This window comes from Oncorhynchus gorbuscha, linkage group LG05 (genome assembly GCF_021184085.1).
Source record: "Oncorhynchus gorbuscha isolate QuinsamMale2020 ecotype Even-year linkage group LG05, OgorEven_v1.0, whole genome shotgun sequence".
In the NCBI taxonomy this organism is placed as follows: Eukaryota; Metazoa; Chordata; class Actinopteri; order Salmoniformes; family Salmonidae; genus Oncorhynchus; species Oncorhynchus gorbuscha.
The window spans coordinates 39340732-39366068 of record NC_060177.1 but is presented as its reverse complement, the minus strand read 5'-3'; the positions used below and the strand labels follow the sequence as shown (position 1 = coordinate 39366068).

Here is a 25337-nt window from a genome sequence, read left to right as displayed (position 1 = left end):
GATGGAATTAAAATGACGGAATGAAAAGTTAAAGGAGAAGGATAGGCTACAACGACCAAGAGCCAACAGATAGGCTGCTCCTAAATACTCTGAATGGAGTTGTTGTTATTTGTAAATGTAGGGTTAGAAAGCGCCTGCACTGCAGCCTTAATTACAGTGTTAATTTCGTCAATAAAAATAGTGACTAAAATATTCGTCAAACACCCATTTTTCAGTGGCAATTGTCGAGACTATAACTGACTAAATAGACCCAGAAAATATATATAACTAAGCAACAACAAATAATACATTAATTTCAGTTAACTGAAACGAGACTAAATTTACTATGCGACTAAAATCTGACTACTAAAATGGACTGGACAATCATTTTTGGAGAGATTTGGAGCTTTTCAGTGATAAGCACAATTAATATTAGCAGCACAGATGCACACGCAGTCATGTTGATCAGTGGAAAGGACACCTCACACCCAGCAAACACAGCCCAAGTGATTCGTCCTTTAAAAGTTGCAATGTACTGCAGTACAGCTTGCACGGTGGCGCAGAATCCTATGCACCTTATTTAAGTGCCAACCACTGGTACAATTAATGCTAGTTAGTGCTAGTTTGACCACCAGAGGGCATCTTTGAGAAGCATTTACAAGCCTTCAAATTGTGGCTGTAATAGAGAATTGAAAACCTTTTTTGTAAGAACATACTATATGAGGCTGATTTTAAGAAATGTTGCTTAATTAATTTGATTAATATTATGGTGTTTCTATTCCAAGAAAAAATGAAAAAACCCTCTGGGTTTCCATTAGGGTGGAAGGGAAAATATGGCGCTGTACAACGTGACCGCTGGGAGTAGGGTCCCCCGTGCAGTTTGATAGCCTTGCCGGCCGCCACCGGGAGACCGATGAGGCGGCTTTCGGTTTTAATTTAGAATCCTTCAATCCTCTATATGTAAAGATTGGCGGTGAGTCACGTCCTCATTTTCTATATATTGTAGGCCTACCGTAGGCGACATGAGTCTCACTCATGTTGAGTAATGTGCTGTTAAAAGTGGTGTAGGTCTTATTTATTTAAGTAGCATATTGAAGTTAGAAGCAAATGGATTTGAAGCACAAAGTATCAAAATACAGAGAGGTGTTGGTAAAGGTATTGTATATATAATGGGCTATTATAACACTGTACATGGTGTCCAGGTCAGGATAACCAAAACATTTATTTATTAAAGATTATTGTAACAGCGTTCGTCTGTAGAAAGAGAGTCGGACCAAAATGTGGCGTGGTGGTTACTCATGTTCTTTAATGGAAATTATACGATACATGAAATAACATTAATATATACAAAACAACAAACAAAACGTGAAAACCTATACGGCCTATCTTGTGACTACAACAACAGAGACAGGAACAACCACCCACGAAACACTCACAGAATATGGCTGCCTAAATATGGCTCCCAATCAGAGACAACGATAATCACCTGACTCTGATTGAGAACCGCTTCAGGCAGCCATAGACTACGTACACACCCCACAAAAGCCCAAGACAACAAACACACCACAATAACCCATGTCACACCCTGGCCTGACCAAATAAATAAAAAAAACACAAAATACTAAGACCGAGGCATGACAGAACCCCCCCCCCCCCTAAGGTGCGGACCCCCGGACGCACCTCAAAACCATAGGGAGGGTCCGGGTGGGCGTCTGTCCATGGTGGCGGCTCCGGCTTGGGACGTGGATCCCACTCCATAAATGTCTTAGTTCCTCCCCCTCGCGTCCTGGGATAGTCCACCCTCACCGCAGCTCGGGACTGAGGGGCAGCTCGGGACTGAGGGGCAGCTCGGGACTGAGGGGCAGCTCAGCACTGAGAGGAAGCCCAGCACTGAGGGGAAGCCCAGCACTGAGGGAAAGCCCAGCATTGAGGGGAAGCCCAGCACTGAGGGGAAGCCCAGCACTGAGAGGAAGCCCAGCACTGAGAGGAAGCTCAGCACTGAGAGGAAGCTCAGGACTGAGAGGAAGCTCAGCACTGAGAGGAAGCTCAGCATTGAGAGGAAGCTCAGGCAGGTAGTTGGCTCCGGCAGATCCTGGCTGGCTGGCAGATCTGGAAGAGTCTGGTTGACTGGCAGATCTGGAAGAGTCTGGCTGACTGGCAGATCTGGAAGAGTCTGGCTTACTGGCAGATCTGGCTGTTCCATGTTGACTGACAGCTCTGGCTGCTCCATGCAGACTGGAAGCCCTGGCTGCTCCATGCAGACTGACAGCCCTAGCTGCACAATGCAGACTGACAGCCCTGGCTGCACCATGCAGACTGACAGCTCTGGCTGCTCCATGCAGGCTGACAGCGCTGGCTGCTCCATGCAGGCTGGCAGCTCTGGCTGCTCCATGCAGGCTGGCAGCTCTGGCTGCTCCATGCAGGCTGGCAGCTCAGGCTGCTCCATGCAGACTAGCAGCTCTATGCAGACTGGCAGCTCTGGCTGCTCCATCTAGGCTGACAGCTCTGGCTGTTCCATGCAGGCTGACAGCTCAGGCTGCGCTGAACAGGCAGGAGACTTCAGCAGCGTTGTAGAGGAGGAAGGCTCTGGCATCGCTGAACATTCGGGAGACTCCGGCAGCGCAGGAAAGGAGGAAAGCTCTGGCTGCGCTAACAGGCGGGAGACTCCAGCAGCGCAGGAGAGGAGGAAAGTGCTGGCTGCGCTGAACAGGCGAGGTGCACTGAAGGCCTGGTGCGTGGTGCTGGAACTGGTGGTACCGGACCGAGGACACGCACAGGAAGCCTGGTGCAGGGAGCTGCCACCGGAGGACTGGTGTGTGATGGTGGCACAGGATGGACCGGACTGTGAAGGTGTACTGGAGAGCATGAGAGCAGGTCTGGCACAGGACGTGCGAGGTTAGGTAGGTACACAGGAGGCCTAGTGCATGAGGCTGGCACAATTTTCACCAGCCGACTAACACGCACCTCAGGACGAGTATGGAGCGCTGACACAGGTGCCATCAAATTCCCGACACGCTCTGTCGGGCGACTATCTTGCATACTACGCTAAATCAACTGCTCTCTCTCTCTCCACTCTCCTCCAATTCCATTAACAACTCCTCGAGTGTCTCCTCATCTCCCATCTGTTCACTCTCCTCCATTCTGTCCAATAATTCCTCGACCCTCTCAGACTCAGCCCTCAGCTTTGCCGATAGCTCCGATAACATCCATGGCTCCTTATGGTAAACAGGGGGAGTTGGCTCAGGTCTGAACCCTGACTCTGCCACACTCTCCCTGAGCCCCCCCCAATAATTTGTTTGGGCTGACTCTTGGGCTTCCTTTTGCGCCGCCTTGCTTGTCTCTCCAACTCCATTCTCCTATAACCCTCTTCGCACTGCTCCAGCGAATCCCAGGCGGGCTCCGGCACTCTCTCTGGGTCGACCGCCCACCTGTCTGTTTCCTCCCATGTCCGTTCCTCTTTTCGCTGCTTCTGCTGTCGCTGCCTGTCACCACGCTGCTCGGTCCGGGTGTGGTGGGTGATTCTGTAACGGCGTTCGTCTGTAGAAAGAGAGTCGGACCAAAATGCGGTGTGGTGGTTACTCATGTTCTTTAATGGAAATTATACGATACATGAAATAACATTAATATATACAAAACAACAAATGAAACGCGAAAATCTATACAGCATATCTTGTGACTACAAACACAGAGACAGGAACAATCACACGCGAAACACTCACAGAATATGGCTGCCTAAATATTGCTCCCAATCAGAGACAATGATAATCACCTGACTCTGATTGAGAACCGCCTCAGGCAGCCATAGACTACGTACACACCCCACAAAAGCCCAAGACAAAAAACACACCACAATAACCCATGTCACACCCTGGCCTGACCAAATAAAGAAAGAAAACACAAAATACTAAGACCAAGGCATGACAATTATCAGAAAGAATGTTGGTACTTATTTATTTTGATCCAAAGCCATGAATGAGTGTGTCACTCAGCTTTATGTAGGTGCCGGGCTATATGACTGTGCCATCAACTTGATGATGTATAACGATATTCTGAGGGTTATTTCGGTTATTTCTGGTGGATTAACCTGAAATTGCAACCAATCACGGCCAACCTAACTAAGAAATACATTTGACGCTAGAATTCTCCCCCTACCCTCCTTCTAGGCAAGTCTATTGTCCAGCTACCTGCTAATAGCCATAATGGCGCTGTACGACGTGACCATCTGTGTTTGAAAGAGTATTTTCCAGTAAACAACAATTTGTTTACCTTCATTAGACAACTTTGTTCCAATATTTCTGTAATTTTGTGATATTTATTCCCATAGTAATTCATTATGGATCCATAACTAAATAAACATTGTCATTTTGAAAGATTATTTTTATCATTATTTTATTAATGAAAGCATAAAGATGGCATTATTAGTTACATTGTTTAGTTTGAACGTGCAGACTGGCACTAATAACAGCGGGAATGTTTCCATTATTAGTGCCCCCCTTTAGTATTGCTCTGTGCTACCCAGTGTGGCGGGTTGGGGGTCCAGCCCCCCTCTCCCTTCCTCCTCCTCCCTTCCCCATGGACTAGGTCCGTCTTCTGTGCGCAGCTCTGCGGCCCATCCTGTGGCCCCTGCCCCCGTGCCTTGAACCTCATGCGCTTGCAGTGGAGACAGTTGGAGAATTGCAAGGCAATCCCATTGTGCTCCACTCAGGAGCCATGACCAATATATATTGTCCTGCTAATAACAGGGTTAATAATATATCTGTGAGAATATCCAAGGGGCTTTTATATAATTATAAATTACTAATAATCGCATTGTTTAAAAAATAATTATTTTGTACATGATTTTGTTTTCAGATAACATAAAATGAGCGCGATAAAGGCCATTCTTGAACATGGGGTGAGACATTATAACTAATTTGTAAATAAATCTGTTTTGTTTTTAGATGGAGGGAAATCAAAAACCTACTGTCATCTCATGGGTCTCCCAGTCGAGGCCGGCACGGGTATTGAACTAGTGTCTGTAGCACCACAGCTTGCACTTCTATGCAGTGTCTTAGACCATTGCACCACTCAGGCAATGTACAATGTGACTGGTCAGGAGTGGGCTAGAGTACTACAGCAATATCAAAATAATCCTAATAAAATAAAATAATTAAAACCTTAGTGTAACAACAGTTTTAGTAAGTAATACTGAAGTCGTGCACAATTACCAGTTTCTATTTAGGTTTCATTGTCAGTCAGAGAAACAGTAGAACCCAAAAGCATAATCAGTGCTCTAACTCCCCCTTGCGCTGGTCTGGAGCAATGAAGTGGTGATATCTGCTGATGTAAAAAGGGCTTTATAAATAAATTGGATTGATACAAGGTGTGTGGGCTGACAGACTCGGCTCCGCCTCCAATTATACACATCGCTCAGGTGGTCCTTGCTTCACCTTAGCTAACCAGTCACACCACCCTTCTAGTTTTCTAACCTTTGCCTGGTTAAGAAACACAAGCAGCTTTAGGAAATAAAAAACAATAGCAGAATTGAGTTTAATAATAAAACAGCAGTCTAGCTATGTTTTTCCCTACTTAGTGTAGACTATAGAAAAGTAGTCTGCCTTTGAATTTATAGTCACGCTCAACCCTCCCACTTTTCACACTGCATTTCATATACAGACTATGTAGCCACCGTTGCCAAGTCTCCCTCTTTTTTCCTCACCGAAAATGGCTTGATTCTAGCCTTTTGGCTACCATTCAAAAGTTTTTTATTTTATTGTGCTTTCATAAAACATATCGTGGGCCGTCGGACCATTAATCATTTGTTTAGGCTACACAGTCATGTTACCTCATTAGCTGTCTATAGCTAACAACGTGGAACGCGTTCGGCGGGAGGCAACGGCTTGGAACGTTCATGTAATAATATGCTATATAGAACAAACATGCCTCTGACATGATGAATAAGGAATAAGATCGTCTCTATTCATGGATTTCTATCTGCAACGTTCAATAATGTTTTTCAACTGAATGTGACCCTGGTAAAATCAGTAGCCTATATGCAAACATTTGGTTGCACATAAAAAGGGAAAAGGCATAGAAAACAATTAATTGACACAATTTCTCTTGCCACTATGCTATATCTGACTGGGTAAATAACGTTATTTTGAGTTCATGTGGAGCCAGTGACTCAGACTTGAGCACTTGGACCAGGACTCGAGCACTGGGACTTGGACTTCAACCATAGGGATGCGTGACTTGACTTGGACTCGGGAAAGGGGGCTTGGGACTTGATTCAGACTCGAGGTTTAGTGATTCGACAACATCAATGGGTAGAACAGTCATTAGCTCGCATTCTAGTTTTGGAAAACAATGGCCAGATATATCTTGTATAATATTATTCTTATATATGTTTGTCATATTTATGCTGTTAGGAAGAGAATAGGATGTGATGCAGGACAAGGCTATGTATGTTTGTGCACACGGAAGTCAATTGTTTATGTTTACTATAAATTAAATGTGACTAAAATGAAAGGGCCTTTAGTTGACAAATTTTGCTTCGACAATAACTAGACTAAATCTATTCAGATGACAAAAATGTAACTGATACTTAATGAGATTTCAGTTCAAATGAATAAGACTAAATCTAAAGAAGAGTGGCAAAATTAGGACTGCTCAATTAGCCTAGGTAGCAAACGTTAACTAGCTAAGATCAATGTTTGCACTCGCAAGGAAATCTAATTAGCATAATACGAAATCCCCATAAAAATCTGTCAGCTTAAGCCAGAGATATGTTTTTTTGCATTGGGTTCATCTCATTCCTCTGCATCTGCCGCACTTCCACGTTTTTGTTGAAAGGTGACAGAGCTAGATTGACGTTTGTCATATGCTGAGACATCCCGAAAATCGGTCTTCTCATAAAATCGTCTGTATCATACCCTGAGACTTAGGCCAGGATTCATTCCAAGGTGCGTTGTATAGCAGCACACTGGACAGCCGTTAATACGCATTTTAAAGGCAATTTCCAGAGTTTGCAGAGATCGCATGGTAAACGTTGCGCCTGTCGGCTCAAGTGTGAATTCTTTTTAAAAAGTCAAATTGTCAGCTGTCCAGTGCGCAGTTCCATAACAAGCTTTGGATTGAATCCCGACCTGAGAAGTACTATCTGATTGTGGATGAGGATGTCACAGCTCAGATCAAAAACACCTGCAGTATTGTCACTGAAGGATTCATCCTTCTGCTATGGAGAGAGCAAGGAGTTGGAGTGACAGTGAGATAGAGCTACAACTGAGCACGAGATAGAGGGAGGGGGGAGAAGTTGTATGACACCGAGAAATACAGAGGGAGAAGACTATGGCGTAACACTGAAAGATGCGAATGGAGATAGAGGAGGAGTACACAGTTTGACATAATAATAATAATAATTTATATTATATAACTTGAGACAAAAAGTACAGGCAACAAAGAGAGGAAAAGAGAGGGATGAAGGGAGGACTGTGAGTTAGGTCTATGTACCTCGGCTGCTGTATCTGTTTAGCCTCAGGTATCTGTGCTGCAGCATTTGTCAGGTTCTGTGTCTCTGCAGTAGATCTAGTAGCCAAAGCCCAGCTCTCTGCACGGATTCAACACCTGATTTGTGTAGTGGGTCTCACAGCCTGGATTTCTTTATAAGGCTCCAACACCTGATCTGAAAATGGTCTCCAGCACAAAGATCTCACTTGTGTGTGACATGCAACCGATGTGCTACTGATATGCTAACTACCCATGGAGCACAGTCCGGCACGAATGTCCATGAATGTTCTTTTTTTATGTGAAATTTGGTCTGTCTGCCCTGGCCTTGATTTAAAATGTTCACAGATGCCAGGACCAAATCTGAACCTATGTTTGGTTTAGATTTGGTCCGGACCGGTTTTGATTTCAACGTCCACAGACTGATTGATTTGGCCCAAACATAGACGTCTATAATTGGTTCAGATCTGGTCTGGACGAAATCTGAACCAATCATAGAAATTAATGTTTCACAAGTTTGGGCAACACAGTACACAATACAGTTGAGCACAGCAGAGTACATCACAATGCAATACAGTAAAGAAAAGTAGAGTACAGTACAGTATAATGTACTCTGTTGTACTATACTCTACTGTACTGAACCTAACTCGACTGTTCTGTACTCTACTGTGCTGTACAAACTTGTGAAACATAGATGTCTATGATTAGTTCAGACTTGATCTGGACCAACCTCATGTGGGTTGTGTCCCCCTGCTCAGAGGTTGCATTCATCAACCAATGGTTTCGTGCATGTCATCCATCAACTGTGGCATCAGGCACCAGATTTCTATATAGCTGATACGTAATCTCGGTTAAACCAGAACTTAACTTCTTGGATATAGGGGGCGCTCTTTTAATTTATGGATAAAAAAACGTTCCCGTTTTAAACAAGATATTTTGTCACGAAAAGATGCTCGACTATGCATATAATTGACAGCTTTGGAAAGAAAACACTCTGACGTTTCCAAAACTGCAAATATATTGTCTGTGAGTGCCACAGAACTAATGCTACAGGCGAAACCAAGATGAAAATGCATACAGGAAGTGCCCCAGATTTTGAATGCGCTGTGCTCCAATGTCTCCTTATATGGCTGTGTATGGGTCACGAATGAGCTTAGACTTTCTGTGTCATGTTTTGTCTTAGATTGTCTTGTCATTTTGGCTTTTTCCCTCTGTTCATTTTCCCCCTGCTGGTCTTTTTAGGTTCGTTCCCCTTTTTCTCTCTCCCTTCCTCTCTCTCTTCTCTCTATCGTTCCGTTCCTGCTCCCAGCTGTTCCTATTCCCCTAATCAATCATTTAGTCTTCCCACACCTGTTCCCTATTCTTTTCCCTGATTAGAGTCCCTATTTCTCTCCTTGTTTTCCGTTCCTGCCCTGTCGGATCCTTGTCTATTGTTCACCGTGCTGTGTCTATGTATTGCCCTGTCGTGTCGTGTTTCCCTCAGATGCTGCGTGGTGAGCAGGTGTCTGAGTCTGCTACGTTCAAGTGCCTTCCCGAGGCAACCTGCAGTTCTTGATCAAGTCTCCAGTCTGTTCTCGTCATTACGAGTAGTATTATGCCTTTTGTTTGTAAAGTAACTTTACTGGATTAAAAACTCTGTTTTCGCCAAGTCGCTTTTGGGTCCTCATTCACCTGCATAACAGAAGGATCCGACCAAGGAATGGACCCAGCGACTACAGAGGCTCGTAACACTGCCGTCGAGATCCAAGGAGCCATGCTCGGCAGACACGAGCAGGAATTGTCTGCTGCTCGCCATGCCGTGGAGAACCTGGCCGCTCAGGTTTCCGACCTCTCTGGACAGTTCCAGAGTCTTCGTCTCGTGCCACCTGTTACTTCCTGGCCTGCCGAGCCTCCGGAACCTAGGGTTAATAACCCACCTTGCTACTCCGGGCAGCCCACGGAGTGCCGCTCCTTTCTCACCCAGTGTGATATTGTGTTCTCTCTCCAACCCAACACATACTCTAGCGAGAGAGCTCGGGTTGCTTACGTCATTTCACTCCTTACTGGCCGGGCTCGAGAGTGGGGCACAGCTATCTGGGAGGCAAGGGCTGATTGTTCTAACAATTACCAGAACTTTAAAGAGGAGATGATTCGGGTTTTTGACCGTTCAGTTTTTGGTAGGGAGGCTTCTAGGGCCCTGGCTTCCCTATGCCAAGGTGATCGATCCATAACGGATTACTCTATAGAGTTTCGCACTCTTGCTGCCTCTAGTGACTGGAACGAGCCGGCGCTGCTCGCTCGTTTTCTGGAGGGACTCCACGCAGTGGTCAAAGATGAGATTCTCTCTCGGGAGGTTCCTTCCAGTGTGGACTCTTTGATTGCTCTCGCCATCCGCATAGAACGACGGGTAGATCTTCGTCACCAAGCTCGTGGAAGAGAGCTCGCGTCAACGGTGTTTCCCTGCTCCGCATCGCAACCATCTCCCTCCTCTGGCTCAGAGACTGAGCCCATGCAGCTGGGAGGTATTCGCATCTCGACCAAGGAGAGGGAACGGAGGATCACCAACCGCCTGTGCCTCTATTGCGGATTTGATGGACATTTTGTCAATTCATGTCCAGTAAAGGCCAGAGCTCATCAGTAAGCGGAGGGCTACTGGTGAGCGCTACTACTCAGGTCTCTTCATCTAGATCCTGTACTACTATGTCGGTCCATCTACGCTGGACCGGTTCGGGTGCTACATGCAGTGCCTTGATTGACTCTGGGGCTGAGGGTTGTTTCATGGACGAAGCATGGGCTCGGAAACATGACATTCCTTTCAGACAGTTAGACAAGCCTACGCCCATGTTTGCCTTAGATGGTAGTCATCTTCCCAGTATCAGATTTGAGACACTACCTTTAACTCTCACAGTATCTGGTAACCACAGTGAGACTATTTCTTTTTGATTTTTCGTTCACCTTTTACACCTGTTGTTTTGGGTCATCCCTGGCTAGTATGTCATAATCCTTCTATTAATTGGTCTAGTAATTCTATCCTATCCTGGAACGTTTCTTGTCATGTGAAGTGTTTAATGTCTGCCATCCCTCCCATTTCTTCTGTCCCCACTTCTCAGGAGGAACCTGGCGATTTGACAGGAGTGCCGGAGGAATATCATGATCTGCGCACGGTCTTCAGTCGGTCCCGAGCCAACTCCCTTCCTCCTCACCGGTCGTATGATTGTAGTATTGATCTCCTTCCGGGGACCACTCCTCCTCGGGGTAGACTATACTCTCTGTCGGCTCCCGAACGTAAGGCTCTCGAGGATTATTTATCTGTGTCTCTTGACGCCGGTACCATAGTGCCTTCTTCCTCTCCGGCCGGGGCGGGGTTCTTTTTTGTTAAGAAGAAGGACGGTACTCTGCGCCCCTGCGTGGATTATCGAGGGCTGAATGACATAACGGTTAAGAATCGTTATCCGCTTCCCCTTATGTCATCAGCCTTCGAGATTCTGCAGGGAGCCAGGTGCTTTACTAAGTTGGACCTTCGTAACGCTTACCATCTCGTGCGCATCAGAGAGGGGGACGAGTGGAAAACGGCGTTTAACACTCCGTTAGGGCATTTTGAGTACCGGGTTCTGCCGTTTGGTCTCGCCAATGCGCCAGCTGTTTTTCAGGCATTAGTTAATGATGTTCTGAGAGACATGCTGAACATCTTTGTTTTTGTCTATCTTGACGATATCCTGATTTTTTCACCGTCACTCGAGATTCATGTTCAGCACGTTCGACGTGTTCTACAGCGCCTTTTAGAGAATTGTCTCTACGTAAAGGCTGAGAAGTGCTCTTTTCATGTCTCCTCCGTTACTTTTCTCGGTTCCGTTATTTCCGCTGAAGGCATTCAGATGGATTCCGCTAAGGTCCAAGCTGTCAGTGATTGGCCCGTTCCAAGGTCACGTGTCGAGTTGCAGCGCTTTTTAGGTTTCGCTAATTTCTATCGGCGTTTCATTCGTAATTTCGGTCAAGTTGCTGCCCCTCTCACAGCTCTTACTTCTGTCAAGACGTGTTTTAAGTGGTCCGGTTCCGCCCAGGGAGCTTTTGATCTTCTAAAAGAACATTTTACGTCCGCTCCTATCCTCGTTACTCCTGACGTCACTAGACAATTCATTGTCGAGGTTGACGCTTCAGAGGTAGGCGTGGGAGCCATTCTATCCCAGCGCTTCCAGTCTGACGATAAGGTTCATCCTTGCGCTTATTTTTCTCATCGCCTGTCGCCATCTGAGCGCAACTATGATGTGGGTAACCGTGAACTGCTCGCCATCCGCTTAGCCCTAGGCGAATGGCGACAGTGGTTGGAGGGGGCGACCGTTCCTTTGTCGTTTGGACAGACCATAAGAACCTTGAGTACATCCGTTCTGCCAAACGACTTAATGCCCGTCAAGCTCGTTGGGCGTTGTTTTTCGCTCGTTTCGAGTTTGTGATTTCTTACCGTCCGGGTAGCAAAAACACCAAGCCTGATGCCTTATCCCGTCTGTTTAGTTCTTCTGTGGCTTCTACTGATCCCGAGGGGATTCTTCCTTATGGGCGTGTTGTCGGGTTGACAGTCTGGGGAATTGAAAGACAGGTTAAGCAAGCACTCACGCACACTGCGTCGCCGCGCGCTTGTCCTAGTAACCTCCTTTTCGTTCCTATTTCCACTCGTCTGGCTGTTCTTCAGTGGGCTCACTCTGCCAAGTTAGCTGGTCATCCCGGTGTTCGAGGCACTCTTGCGTCTATTCGCCAGCGCTTTTGGTGGCCGACTCAGGAGCGTGACACGCGCCGTTTCGTGGCTGCTTGTTCGGACTGCGCGCAGACTAAGTCGGGTAACTCTCCTCCTGCCGGTCGTCTCAGACCGCTCCCCATTCCTTCTCGACCATGGTCTCACATCGCCCTAGACTTCATTACCGGTCTGCCTTTGTCTGCGGGGAAGACTGTGATTCTTACGGTTGTCGATAGGTTCTCTAAGGCGGCACATTTCATTCCCCTCGCTAAACTTCCTTCCGCTAAGGAGACGGCACAAATCATTATCGAGAATGTGTTCAGAATTCATGGCCTCCCGTTAGACGCCGTTTCAGACAGAGGCCCGCAATTCACGTCACAGTTTTGGAGGGAGTTCTGTCGTTTGATTGGTGCGTCCGTCAGTCTCTCTTCCGGGTTTCATCCCCAGTCTAACGGTCAAGCAGAGAGGGCCAATCAGACGATTGGTCGCATACTACGCAGCCTTTCTTTCAGAAACCCTGCGTCTTGGGCAGAACAGCTCCCCTGGGCAGAATACGCTCACAACTCGCTTCCTTCGTCTGCTACCGGGCTATCTCCGTTTCAGAGTAGTCTGGGTTACCAGCCTCCTCTGTTCTCATCCCAGCTTGCCGAGTCCAGCGTTCCCTCCGCTCAAGCGTTTGTCCAACGTTGTGAGCGCACCTGGAGGAGGGTGAGGTCTGCACTTTGCCGTTACAGGGCACAGACTGTGAGAGCCGCCAATAAACGCAGGATTAAGAGTCCAAGGTATTGTTGCGGCCAGAGAGTGTGGCTTTCCACTCGCAACCTTCCTCTTACGACAGCTTCTCGTAAGTTGACTCCGCGGTTCATTGGTCCGTTCCGTGTCTCCCAGGTCGTCAATCCTGTCGCTGTGCGACTGCTTCTTCCGCGACATCTTCGTCGCGTCCATCCTGTCTTCCATGTCTCCTGTGTCAAGCCCTTTCTTCGCACCCCCGTTCGTCTTCCCTCCCCCCCTCCCGTCCTTGTCGAGAGCGCACCTATTTACAAGGTACGTAAGATCATGGACATGCGTTCTCGGGGACGGGGTCATCAATACTTAGTGGATTGGGAGGGTTACGGTCCTGAGGAGAGGAGTTGGGTTCCGTCTCGGGACGTGCTGGACCGTTCACTCATTGATGATTTCCTCCGTTGCCGCCAGGATTCCTCCTCGAGTGCGCCAGGAGGCGCTCGGTGAGTGGGGGGGGTACTGTCATGTTTTGTCTTAGATTGTCTTGTCATTTTGGCTTTTTCCCTCTGTTCATTTTCCCCCTGCTGGTCTTTTTAGGTTCGTTCCCCTTTTTCTCTCTCCCTTCCTCTCTCTCTTCTCTCTATCGTTCCGTTCCTGCTCCCAGCTGTTCCTATTCCCCCTAATCAATCATTTAGTCTTCCCACACCTGTTCCCTATTCTTTTCCCTGATTAGAGTCCCTATTTCTCTCCTTGTTTTCCGTTCCTGCCCTGTCGGATCCTTGTCTATTGTTCACCGTGCTGTGTCTATGTATTGCCCTGTCGTGTCGTGTTTCCCTCAGATGCTGCGTGGTGAGCAGGTGTCTGAGTCTGCTACGTTCAAGTGCCTTCCCGAGGCAACCTGCAGTTCTTGATCAAGTCTCCAGTCTGTTCTCGTCATTACGAGTAGTATTATGCCTTTTGTTTGTAAAGTAACTTTACTGGATTAAAAACTCTGTTTTCGCCAATTCGCTTTTGGGTCCTCATTCACCTGCATAACATTCTGTCGTTTCCCCAAGGTGTCGACAGCATTGTGACGTATTTGTAGGCAAATCATTGGAAGATTGACCTTAGGAGACTACATCTACCAGGTGGCCGCTTGGTGTCCTCCGTTGCAATTATTGCGTAATCTCCAGCTGCGTGTATTTTTAGTTTGCTTCGAGGAGAAACACAGCTGCCAGGAATGATTTATCATCGAATAGAATGTGAAAAACACCTTGAGGATTGATTCTAAACAACGTTTGCCATGTTTCTGTCGATATTATGGAGTTAATTTGGTAAAATGTTTGGCGTTGTAGAGACTGCATTTTCAGATTTTTTTCTTAGCCAAACGCTATCTAACTGAGAGTCTCCTCATTGAAAACATCCAAAGTTCTTCAAAGGTAAATTATTTTATTTGAATGCTTTTCTTGTTTTTGTGAAAATGTTGCCTGCTGAATGCTAGGCTTAATGCCATGCTAGATATCAATACTCTTTCACAAATGCTTGTGTAGCTATGGTTGAAAAGCATATTTTAAAAATCTGAGTTGACAGTGTTGTTAACAAAAGGCTAAGCTTGTGAGTGAATATATTTCTTTCATTTCATTTGCGATTTTCATGAATAGTTAACGTTGCGTTATGGTAATGAGCTTGAGGCTATAATTATGCTCCCGGATACGGGATTGCTCGACGCTAGAGGTTAAGTCTTGTTTAATTGGTCAGATGCTCAATTCTGGGTGAATTCTGACCAATTCTGGGTAAATTCTGCGTGTTAAGAGAAGAAAGAATGAGGAGCGGTACCAGAACTAAGAGCTTTACCAACTCATTAGAATAATAACCAGTGTGATTTGCAAGTGTTGACTTCTACATTTATAGTTTCGCCTTCATGCAGACGCTCTTATCCCAAGCAACTTACAGTCAGTGCATTCAACTAAGGTAGATAAACAACCACATATCACATGCTTCTGTAACTGTTACTGTCATTTTTTCTGTTGGTCCAAAACCTTTGAAAATGATTACTACCAGTTCTAAAGCTTTTGAAAAAGTAAACTTAAGTGCATGTTACAGTTGGGGAAAAATAATAAATATTGTATAAAGCAATCTTCAGTTAGCCCTATTTTATTTAAATTGGAATAACAATTTGGGAGAAAAACAAATATATATATATATATATATATATATATATATATATATATATATATATATATATATATATATATATTTTTTCAACTTACAACGAAAATGAACCTGTTTTTGTCACGTTCTGACCATAGTTCTTTTGTGTTTTCCTTGTTTTAGTGTTCGTCAGGACGTGAGCTGGATGGGCATTCTATGTTGTGTGTCTAGTTTGTCCGTTTCTATGTATGGCCTGATATGGTGCTCATTCAGAGGAAAGTGTTAGTCATTGTCTCTGATTGGGAACCATATTTAGGTAGCTTGATTTGTGTCGGCGTTTGTGGGTGGTTGTTTCTTGTCTTTGTGTTCTCTGCACCAGGTAGGACTGTTTCAGGTTTTGCCATGTTTGTTGTTTTGTAATTGTGTTCATGTTTAGTTTCTCATATTAAAAACCACGCTGCATTTTGGTCCTCCGATCCTTCCCGCCACTCCTCCTCAGAAGAAGAGGAGGAGGAAAACCCTTACAGAACCACCCACCTACCAAGGACCAAGCGGCGTGGTAACAGGCAGCAGCAGGAGAGGCAGCAGCAGCAGCGGCAACATCAGCAGGAGAGGCAGCACTATTTAGAGACATGGACTTGGGTGGAGATCATAGACGGGAAAGGACCCTGGGCACAGCCAGGAGAATATCACCGCCCCAAAGGAGAGCTGGAGGCAGCGAAGGTGGAGAGGCGCTGGTATGAGGAGGCAGCACGGCGGCGCGGATGGAAGCCCGAGAGTCAGCCCCCAAAATTTCTTGGGGGCGGAAAACACAGGAAGTGTGGCGAAGCCAGGTAGGAGACCTGCGCCAACTTCCTGTGCTTAACGTAGGGCGAGAGAGACCGGGCAGGCACCGTGTTATGCTGTGGAGCATACAGTGTCCCCAGTGCGGGTGCATAGCCCGGTGCGGTACATACCAGCTCCTCGCATCGGCCGGGCTAGAGTGGGCATTGAGCCAGGTGCCATGAAGCCGGCTCTACGCATCTGGTCTCCAGTGCGTCTCCTTGGGCCGGCGTACATGGCACCAGACTTTCGCATGGTGTCCCGGTTCGCCTGCACAGCCCTGTGCAGGCTATTACACCTCGCCGCACTGGTCAGGGTGACCGGAAGCATTCAACCAGGTAAGGTTGGGCAGGCTCGGTGCTCAAGAGCTCCAGTGCGCCTACATTGTCCGGTCTATCTAGTGACACCTCCACGCACCAGCCCTCCGGTGAAAGCCCCCCGCACCAGGCTGTCTCTCCATCTCAGCCCTACAGGTGCTCCTGCCGTTCCAGCGCTGCCAGAGCCTTCCTCATCTCCAGCTCTGCCAGAGTCTCCCGCCTGTCCAGAGCTGCTAGAGTATCCCGCCTGTCCAGAGCTGCTAGAGTCTCCCGCCTGTCCAGAGCTGCCAGAGCCGCCAGTCTGCAAGGAGCCGCCAGAGCCGCCAGTCGGCCAGGATCCGCCAGAGCCGCCAGTCGGCCAGGATCCGCCAGAGCCGCCAGTCGGCTGGTGGTTGTTTCCTGTCTTTGTGTTCTCTGCACCAGATAGGACTGTTTCGGGTTTTCAACATCTGGAAAATATGTATTTTAGATGTCTTTCCAAGGTAATTTTGCTCACTGGGTAACTAATCAAGTAAACATGAACTAGTGAGATTTTATCAGACTAATGGTAATTATAGCATATAGCAAGCTAATGCTAATTATAGACTTTTCATGACACTTGCCAGGCTTTAGTATTAAGTATATGCCTACCACAAAGTATATATTTGTACCTTCCATTGTTTACAATTTTACATTGTTATCAATCACATTGGGAACAAGGTGAACATTTTTTCAGCTTAGCTGTCAATCGCTTTAGGCATGAGCATGTAAACCTTGCATTGGAAACCCTGCCAGGAAAAAATCTCAGATATTAATTGGAATTGTCTAAGGCAGTGAGAATAATGTCAAGCTGAATAAAACTACATTAAATTTAACGATTATGCAATATAACCATAGGGCTACACACAGAGGTATTCCAGTCAACCTTAAGTGGTTTCTCAGGTAAAGACTAGGACTATTTAACTCCTAGAAAGGCTGATTTTATTATTAAATATATATTATAATATAATTATATATTAAAATGTCAGTAATCAAACTGTATAATTTACAAGCAAAACCAGCCAGGATTACGATTTGTACAACATAACTGCAGTCGTACAAACTTTGTGGGTGGATGGATGTAACTGGCCTGACATTTGGAAGAAAGGCCTCAAAGTTCCAGACCTGCTGGGAATGAGGATTATTTGCTTATAGAACTATTTAGATTTTTTTTTAATTTGGGGTCAAACCCATTCTCACAGCGTACATAGTACATGATCCAAAGTCATCGGCATAGATTGCTGGACCGACCCAGGCCATGACATTCCTTTGTATTCCTATGCATTTACTTTGTCCCCAGGACGGGCGCACCTTCTGCAGGAGGAGAGAGTGTGATTGTGTGGACCCTGAGGCAGACCTGTTCTGCTGTCCTGAGTGTGACTCCAGAAAGTCCAGCCAATGTCTGCACCAGAGTGGACACACACTGTACAACAGCAGAGACTCCTGGATCTACAGCTGCCAGCAGTGTCGCTGCCTGGTATCCACACACACACACACACACACACACACACACACACACACACACACACACACACACACACACACACACACACACACACACACACACACACACACACACACACACACACACACACACACACACACACACACACACACACACACACACACACACACACACACAGGAATTTGCATCCATATACACATGCTTGAATTCACATACAGACACACAGACATGCGCACACACACATTTGTATGCTTCTTGTGAACTTTGTTGTACACAAACACTCTCTTGTTCACACGCACCCGTCTTCTCTGATCTTTTTTTCCCATATTAAAACATACAATCTACTTGCAGTGAAGACGCGGCATCAGCCTCAGGCAAACAGGCATTAGCTGTAACAACTCTGCCCCTCAGTCATTCAAACTTACATTTAGTTTTGTTTTGTTTTATTTTGACTTATTTTAATTTTATTTTATCTTTGACCGTCATTCTATTCCAGCCCAACAACTCCACTCCCACTTGTCTCCAATTCCACATCCAAATCCTCCGCTTCCCTCAGCCCATCCCACCAATCTCTGCTAGCCACCCCCTTCGGATTTCTACACACCATATGTCTTTCAACTATGCTCTGACATACAATTTATCTATCTAATCGAATAAGTAAGCATTTCACTGTAAGGTCCTGTTCACCTGTTGTATTCGGCGCATGTGACTTATAAGATTTGATTTGATTTGAATAGAATCCACAGATTGTGAGTTGAAGATAAATACTTTCACTAAGAGTATTAGAATGCTAGTAATTGACGGACCAGGTCTCTCCAGATCTCCCAATAATGCTATTTCTAAGGGGCAAATTTTAGATTAATGTTATGCTATTTCAGTCATTCCTGAACCTGAGACCAGAAACAGGGCTACCGGAGGGCAATACCAAAACAAATGGTCAATCGATTATGTATCCTCTCAACAAAATCTGCAGAGCTGCGATGATTGTATGCCCCAAATATTCAACATTTAGGCAGTTAGAAGAAATCTGTGCAATCACTTTAGCTGTAAAGCTCCAAGTCTCGGAACTTGCGTCGTTTTATATATCAGCTAATATACCCTGTCTCCTCTGATCTTGATTGCGTGTCTTTCATGAGCACCACCCAGCTAATTATTATGGCTACCAGGAAACAAAGCAGATCCTTGCATACTAATGAGACGGGCTGTAAAGAAGCCTGATCACCGAAGAAAAAGCAGATGTTACCATCTCGATATGAAATACAATTATATTTTTGGTGGCCTAGGCTTTGTGTGTGTGCGTGCGTGCACCTGCGCTTGTGAATGTTTGTGATCTTTGCATGTGTGTGTGTGCATGTGCATTACCTTATTCTGGTGGACCTGATAATTAGCGGGCTCTGACAGCTGTGCAATTAGCTAAGCGATGTTGCCGTGAAAACACAGATCCCAGAATCAGCATGGCACCGACAACCACTCTAATTTGCCCAGCCAACCTTCAAGTGTCATCAGAAAGGAAGAAAGACATTCTAAAGCATTAGACGCAGGTATCACTACTGTAGGCTATGGCCAAACCTTCAAGTGACTCACAACAAGAGAGACAGGGAATCTAGAGTGTGAGCCTGTGATATTAAACTGATATTATAAACTGGGTGATTCGAGCCCTGAATGCTGATTGGCTGACATTTTTTTTGTTGTTGCTCTAATTACATTGGTAACCAGTAAGGCAACTCAGAAGTTTGTTCTATATGGCCAATATACCATGGGTAAGGGCTGTATACAGGCACTCCGCGTTGTGTCGTGCATAAGAACAGTCCTTAGTCATGGTATATTGGACATATACCACACCCCCTTGGGCCTTATTGCTTAAGTATATGTCGGTGATCAAAGCCATAGTACTGATCCCACTATGTCAGCCATCAGGTGATTCACATCAGAGAGCTGCTTTGACACTTGTCTCTGTACTTCTAGCTTTATCCGTCCAATATGGTCTTACAATACCCCATAGTAGTCATCTCAGGGTCCAGCGGGACTGTTCCAAACAATTGTCCATTGTTTTTCTTCCATTCTCCCCCAATCTCTGTCTGTCTGTGTCTGTCTGTCTGTCTGTCTGTCTGTCTGTCTGTCTGTCTGTCTGTCTGTCTGTCTGTCTGTCTGTCTGTCTGTCTGTCTGTCTGTCTGTCTGTCTGTCTGTCTGTCTGTCTGTCTGTCTGTCTGTCTGTCTGTCTGTCTGTCTGTCTGTCTGTCTGTCTAGGAGGGAGAGGTTGACTGCTGGCCCCTGGCGTGTCCAGTGTTGGCGTGCAAGTACTCTGCCTTGGCGGAGGGCGAATGTTGCCCGCACTGTGTCACTGACCCCTGTCTGGCAGACAATATTGCCTACGACATCATGCAGACCTGCCAGGACCCCGCTGGGATCACCCGCCTCAGCAGTGCCACGTGGCCCATGCCAGGGTCACCCTGCACCACCTGCAAATGCAAGGTGACAACAATAACAACTCATCTCTTACCTGACACAGACACACATACACACACAGGAGCACGCAAAAACACATACATATGTACACACACACTCACACAGTGAATGGCAAGCTTTTCCTGCACCTCCTGCAAGTGCAGTATGTACAGGAACACTAACACACACAGCTGTGTCACCTGCAAGAACAAAGTACGCAACCCTAACCTAGGCCGGGATTCAATGCAAGGCACATTATAGGGCAGCATACTATACAGCCGATAATGCATCATTCATGGTAACTGCTGCACATGTCGGTTCTATAGTGTAAGTGCCCTTTTAACGTTTGTTGAATCCCGGCCCTGACCTCACCTTGCATCACTCACACATGGTAGCATACGCAAACATGCAGAAAAAGAATGGAACTAACTACCTGTTTCTCTTTTTTTTCTCTTCATATTCCCCTTTTTATTCGCTGCCGTGGTCAGAATGGAAGTGTGTGCTGCTCGGTGGAGCTGGATTGTCTTCAGAACAACTAAACACTCCTCTTTCAGTAGCCGTACTCTTCTCCTCCTCTCCAATAGCTCCTTTCTTCAGATCCTAGACTGGCCACACTGTTTGAAGACCCTACCTTTGGACCTTTTACCACATATGCTCACAAACACGCACATATGTACGCACACACTCTGCCTGGGTTAGGGCAGTGGCTAGAGCTGTGTGTCCATACTGGTTCTTCAAGCAACACTATATCACTGACAAATTGAGAGATGGAGTGTCTGTCTGCTACACAACTACAGGAGGAGACCAACCCACATATAACCTTTCCCTCACTCACCCCCTACTTGCACCCTTATCAGTGTGTTCTGTATGTTTGTGTGCCTGCGTGTGGGTATACCAGGGGTTCCCAAACTGTTTTGGCTCACAACCCCATGTTGATTAAAAATAAATTGCAACTCCACAATGTAAGAAAGTTATGTAATAAAGGGACAGTGTTTTTTTAATTGTCGCTTTGACAGTCTAAGTATTTCAATGTGAAGGAAGTATGGTTTGAAGTGACTGAAATGCATCTGATATGTGTTGGGAAGTTGTCGTGGAAATTTCCTCTATTTACCAAATCATGGGAGCAAACCACACACACAAGTCAGAGTTAGTTATCAAAATCAATCTTTAATTATATGAGCTCTATCACAATCACAATTTAATTATATGAGCTCTGTGACTCTCAGGTAATTCAGTGTCTCTCAGTGAATTCTCCGAGAGCCCCCTCCACATTGCAATAGCATTTTGACTTTCAACAGTTCAGTATCTCTAATGAAAAGTTGAGAGTCCCAACACAATGGCAAAATGGGATCCTTTATAGCAAAGATACACAGGATAAAACAGCATCGGCATAATTCATTGTTCAGCTTTGTCTCCTCTCTCAAACTCAGAACCATAAACCAACCCTCCATATCAACAGGCATATATCAAATTGTCATTTAGATACAACCAATTCTAAATACAACCAATCCTGGACAAGATCACAGAGACACACTGACTGGCACACAGACATTGTGGAGCAAAAGATATGTTTACACATGATGACACTTTGACCTCTCCCCTCTCTGCGGCCCATGCAACTTAGTCTTGACATAGAACAGATAACTTCAACCCTGCCACAGTATTATACAAAAATAACATTCTTGATGAGAAGTAACTTACAAACATATGATGAATATAAAACATCTTACATATGTTACCAACAAATTCTGATTATTCCACGACAAAGTTCAGAAGATCATCAGGCAATAATTTTGTGTGATCTGCTGTGTAGAAAACATTCATGTTAATGTTATTTTTCCCCCAGTCTGATTAACTGCCTGGTCCTGTCCAATCTGTTCTAATGAGTCCCGTGTGACATGGGCATTGTGGAGGGAAACAGAAGACACATGAGTGGTCCTGAGAATCGTATGTTTGATGGGGTCATAGCATTCGTCGGAAGAGAACACAACTGCATCTAGCGGCTACCAGCGCAATCCCCCCCCCAGAGACTTTCTCAAATAAAATTATATTGGTCGCATACACATATTTTGCAGATGTCATTGCAGGTGCAGTGAAATGCTTTCTTGCTCCAACAGTGCAGTAATACATGATAACACAGACAAATCCCCCAATATTAAAATGAAGAAATTAAGAAATATCAGAACGTGCAATGTCAGAGTCTGGAAAATAAACGTTTTTAAAATTGTTATTTAACCTTTATTTAACTAGGCAAGTCTGTTAAGACCAAATTCTTATTTACAATGATGGCCTACCAAAAGGCAAAAGCATGCGTGGACAGGGGCTGGGACTAAATATTTAAATTAAATAAAAATATAGGACAAAACACACATCACGACAAGAGAGACACCACAACACTACACAAAGAGAGACCTAAGATAACACCATAGCATGGCAGCAACACATGATAATACAGCATGGTAGCAACATGACATGACAACAACATGGTAGCAGCACAAAACCTGGTACAAAAATGATTGGGCACAGACAACAGCACAAAGGGCAAGAAGGTAGAGACAACAACACATCATGAGAAGCAGCCACAACTGTCAGTAAGAGTGTCCATGGTTAAGTCTTTGAATGAAGACATGGAGATAAAACTGTCCAGTTTGAGTGTTTGCTGCAGCTAGTTCCAGTCGCTAGCTGCAGCGAACTGAAAATAGGAGTGATCGTGGGATGTGTGTACTTGGGGACCTTTAATCGAATGTGACTAGCAGAACGGGTGTTGTATGTGGAGGATGAGGGCTTCAGTAGGTATCTCAGATAGGAGGGGAGTGAGGCCTAAGAGGGTTTTATAAATATGCATCAACCAGTGGGTCTTGCGACATGTATACACAGATGACCAGTTTACAGAGGAGTATAGAGTGCAGTGATATGTCCTATAAGGAGCATTGGTGGCAAATCTGATGGCCGAATGGTAAAGGAACATCAAGCCGCTCGAGAGCACCCTTACCGGCCAATCTATAAATGACGTATTCCGTAATCTAGCATGGGTTGGATAATCATCTGAATCAGGGTTAGTTTGGCAGCTGTGGTGAAAGAGGAGCATTTACAATAGAGCAAACGATGTCTAGATTTAACCTTAGCCTGCAGATTTGATATGTGTTGAGAGAAGGCCAGTGCACTGTCTAGTCAGACTCTCAAGTACTTGTATGAGGTGACTACCTCAAGCTCTAAACCCTCAGAGGTAGTAACCACACCTGTGGGGGGAGAGGCATTCTTCTTACCAAACCACATGACCTTTGTTTTGGAGGTGTTCAGAACAAGGTAAAGGGTAGAGAAAGCTTGTTAGACATTAAGAAAGCTTTGTTGTAGAGTGTTTAACACAACATCCATGGAGGGGCCAGCTGAGTACAAGACTGTATTATCTGCATATAAATGGATGAGGGAGCTTCATACTGCCTGAGCTATGTTGTTTATGTAAATTGAGAAGAGCGTGGGGCCTAGGATCGAGCCTTGGGGTACTACTTTGGTGACAAGCAAAGAGAGAGATAGTTGGCAAAACCAGGTCAAAGTCCCTCAGAGACACCAATACTCCTTTGCCGCCCGACAAGAATGGAATGGTCTACCGCAGTTGGCAGTGGCTTCTGATTAAATTCCATTTTCACAGAAACGTTTGTTGCAATTTCGATGAGGATCTCTTGTTCAGATATCGGTAAGTGGACTGGAGGCAGAGCATGAAAGGGATAACGAATCCAGTTGCTTGTGTCATCCGGGGGCAGGTGCCAAGTGGTTACAGCGTTGGGCCAGTATCTGAAAACTGATAAGGTAAAGAATCTGTTGTTCTGCCCCTGAACAAGGCAGTTAACCCAATGTTCCCCAGTAGGCTGTCATTGTAAATAAGAAATTGTTCTTCACTTACTTACCTGACCTAATCTGACATTGGCTGTAAACTCAAGTTCATTTGCACACAAAAAAATCATACAATGTGTGTTTTCCTTGTTAATGCAGACAGAGAAGAGCTCCAAATTCTTAATCATAGTCTTAATTTTGTCCCGTACGTTGAATATAGTTGCGGAAAGTCCCTGTAATCCTATTTTCAGATCATTCAGGTGAGAAAAAACATAATCCAGATAGTCCAGGCGTGTGAGTGTAATGATCTTCATCTGTTGTTTGTAGAAAGTCAGACCGAAATGCAGCGTGTAGTAGGTTACTCATGACTTTTAATGAAGCTAATACGGTACATGAAATAACGGAAGAAGAAAACAACAAACGAATGAAACTAATACAGCCTATCTGGTGACTAACACTAAGACAGGTACAATCACCCACGAATACAACACGCACTCAAGCTACCTAAATACGGTTCCCAATCCGAGACAACTAGAATCAGCTGACTCCAATTAGGAATCGCCTCAGGCAGCCAAGCCTAACTAGACACACCCCTAATAATACACACTCCCAATTAATACAAACCCAATACGAAATAACAACATATAAACCCATGTCACACCCTGGCCTACCCAAACATATAACAAAAACACAAGATACAATGACCAAGGCGTGACAGTGAGAAACTTGTGATCATGCAAGCAGTCAGACAAGTAAAAATTATGGTCAGTAAAGAAAACTTTAAGCTCGTCTCTCAGTTAATTTTTTTTTTAAATACTTTGCCCCTTGATAACCAGCGCACTTCTATATGTTGTAAAAGCGTTACATGGTCACTGCCCATATCATTACATATTGCAGAAAATACACAAGAGTTCAGGGGCTTTGCATTAACAAAGTTAACCATTTTCACTGTAGTGTCCAAAACGTCTTTCAAGCTGTCAGCCATTCCCTTGGCAGCAAGTGGTGGATGCTACAGTGTACCCAAGTGGTGTCGGGAGCAACTGCTTGCATGCGGCTTACCACTCCACTATGTCTCCCTGTCATGGCTTTTGCGCTATCAGTACAGATACCAACATGAGCAGCAGCTATGTTTGGCTACATACGGACCATTAGTGGATTTCCCGCGAGTGAGTAAATGGTTAATGTGATTGGATTTAATTATGTGACTAGGCTACCTGTATTTGACATTTTGTTGTTATTTCGCTGAACATTAGATGTTTTAATGGTTTTGGCAGTGAAATGAGGCTACTCAGGCGAGAAAAAAAACTCACTCAAATGTATAGACCCATTGGAAAATATAAATGGACTGTTTGAAAATGTGAAGAAAGAAAAGTAAAAAACTATTAAAAAATATATCAAATGTGATTCACATATTTG

General features: G+C 45.2%; 1 protein-coding gene across 2 annotated transcripts in view; it reads left to right on the top strand.

Moving 5' to 3' along the window:
- Positions 1-21096, top strand: part of LOC124035930 (protein kinase C-binding protein NELL1-like) — a 467070-nt gene extending 445974 nt beyond the window's left edge. For both annotated transcript variants that reach the window (XM_046349864.1, XM_046349863.1), the window contains 3 exons: positions 17480-17656; positions 19893-20117; positions 20579-21096. In XM_046349864.1, the coding sequence (XP_046205820.1) occupies positions 17480-17656; positions 19893-20117; positions 20579-20629 (453 nt within the window). In that variant the 3' untranslated portion in view covers positions 20630-21096. The remainder of the gene's footprint in view (positions 1-17479; positions 17657-19892; positions 20118-20578) is intronic.
- Positions 21097-25337: the final 4241 nt, after the last annotated feature.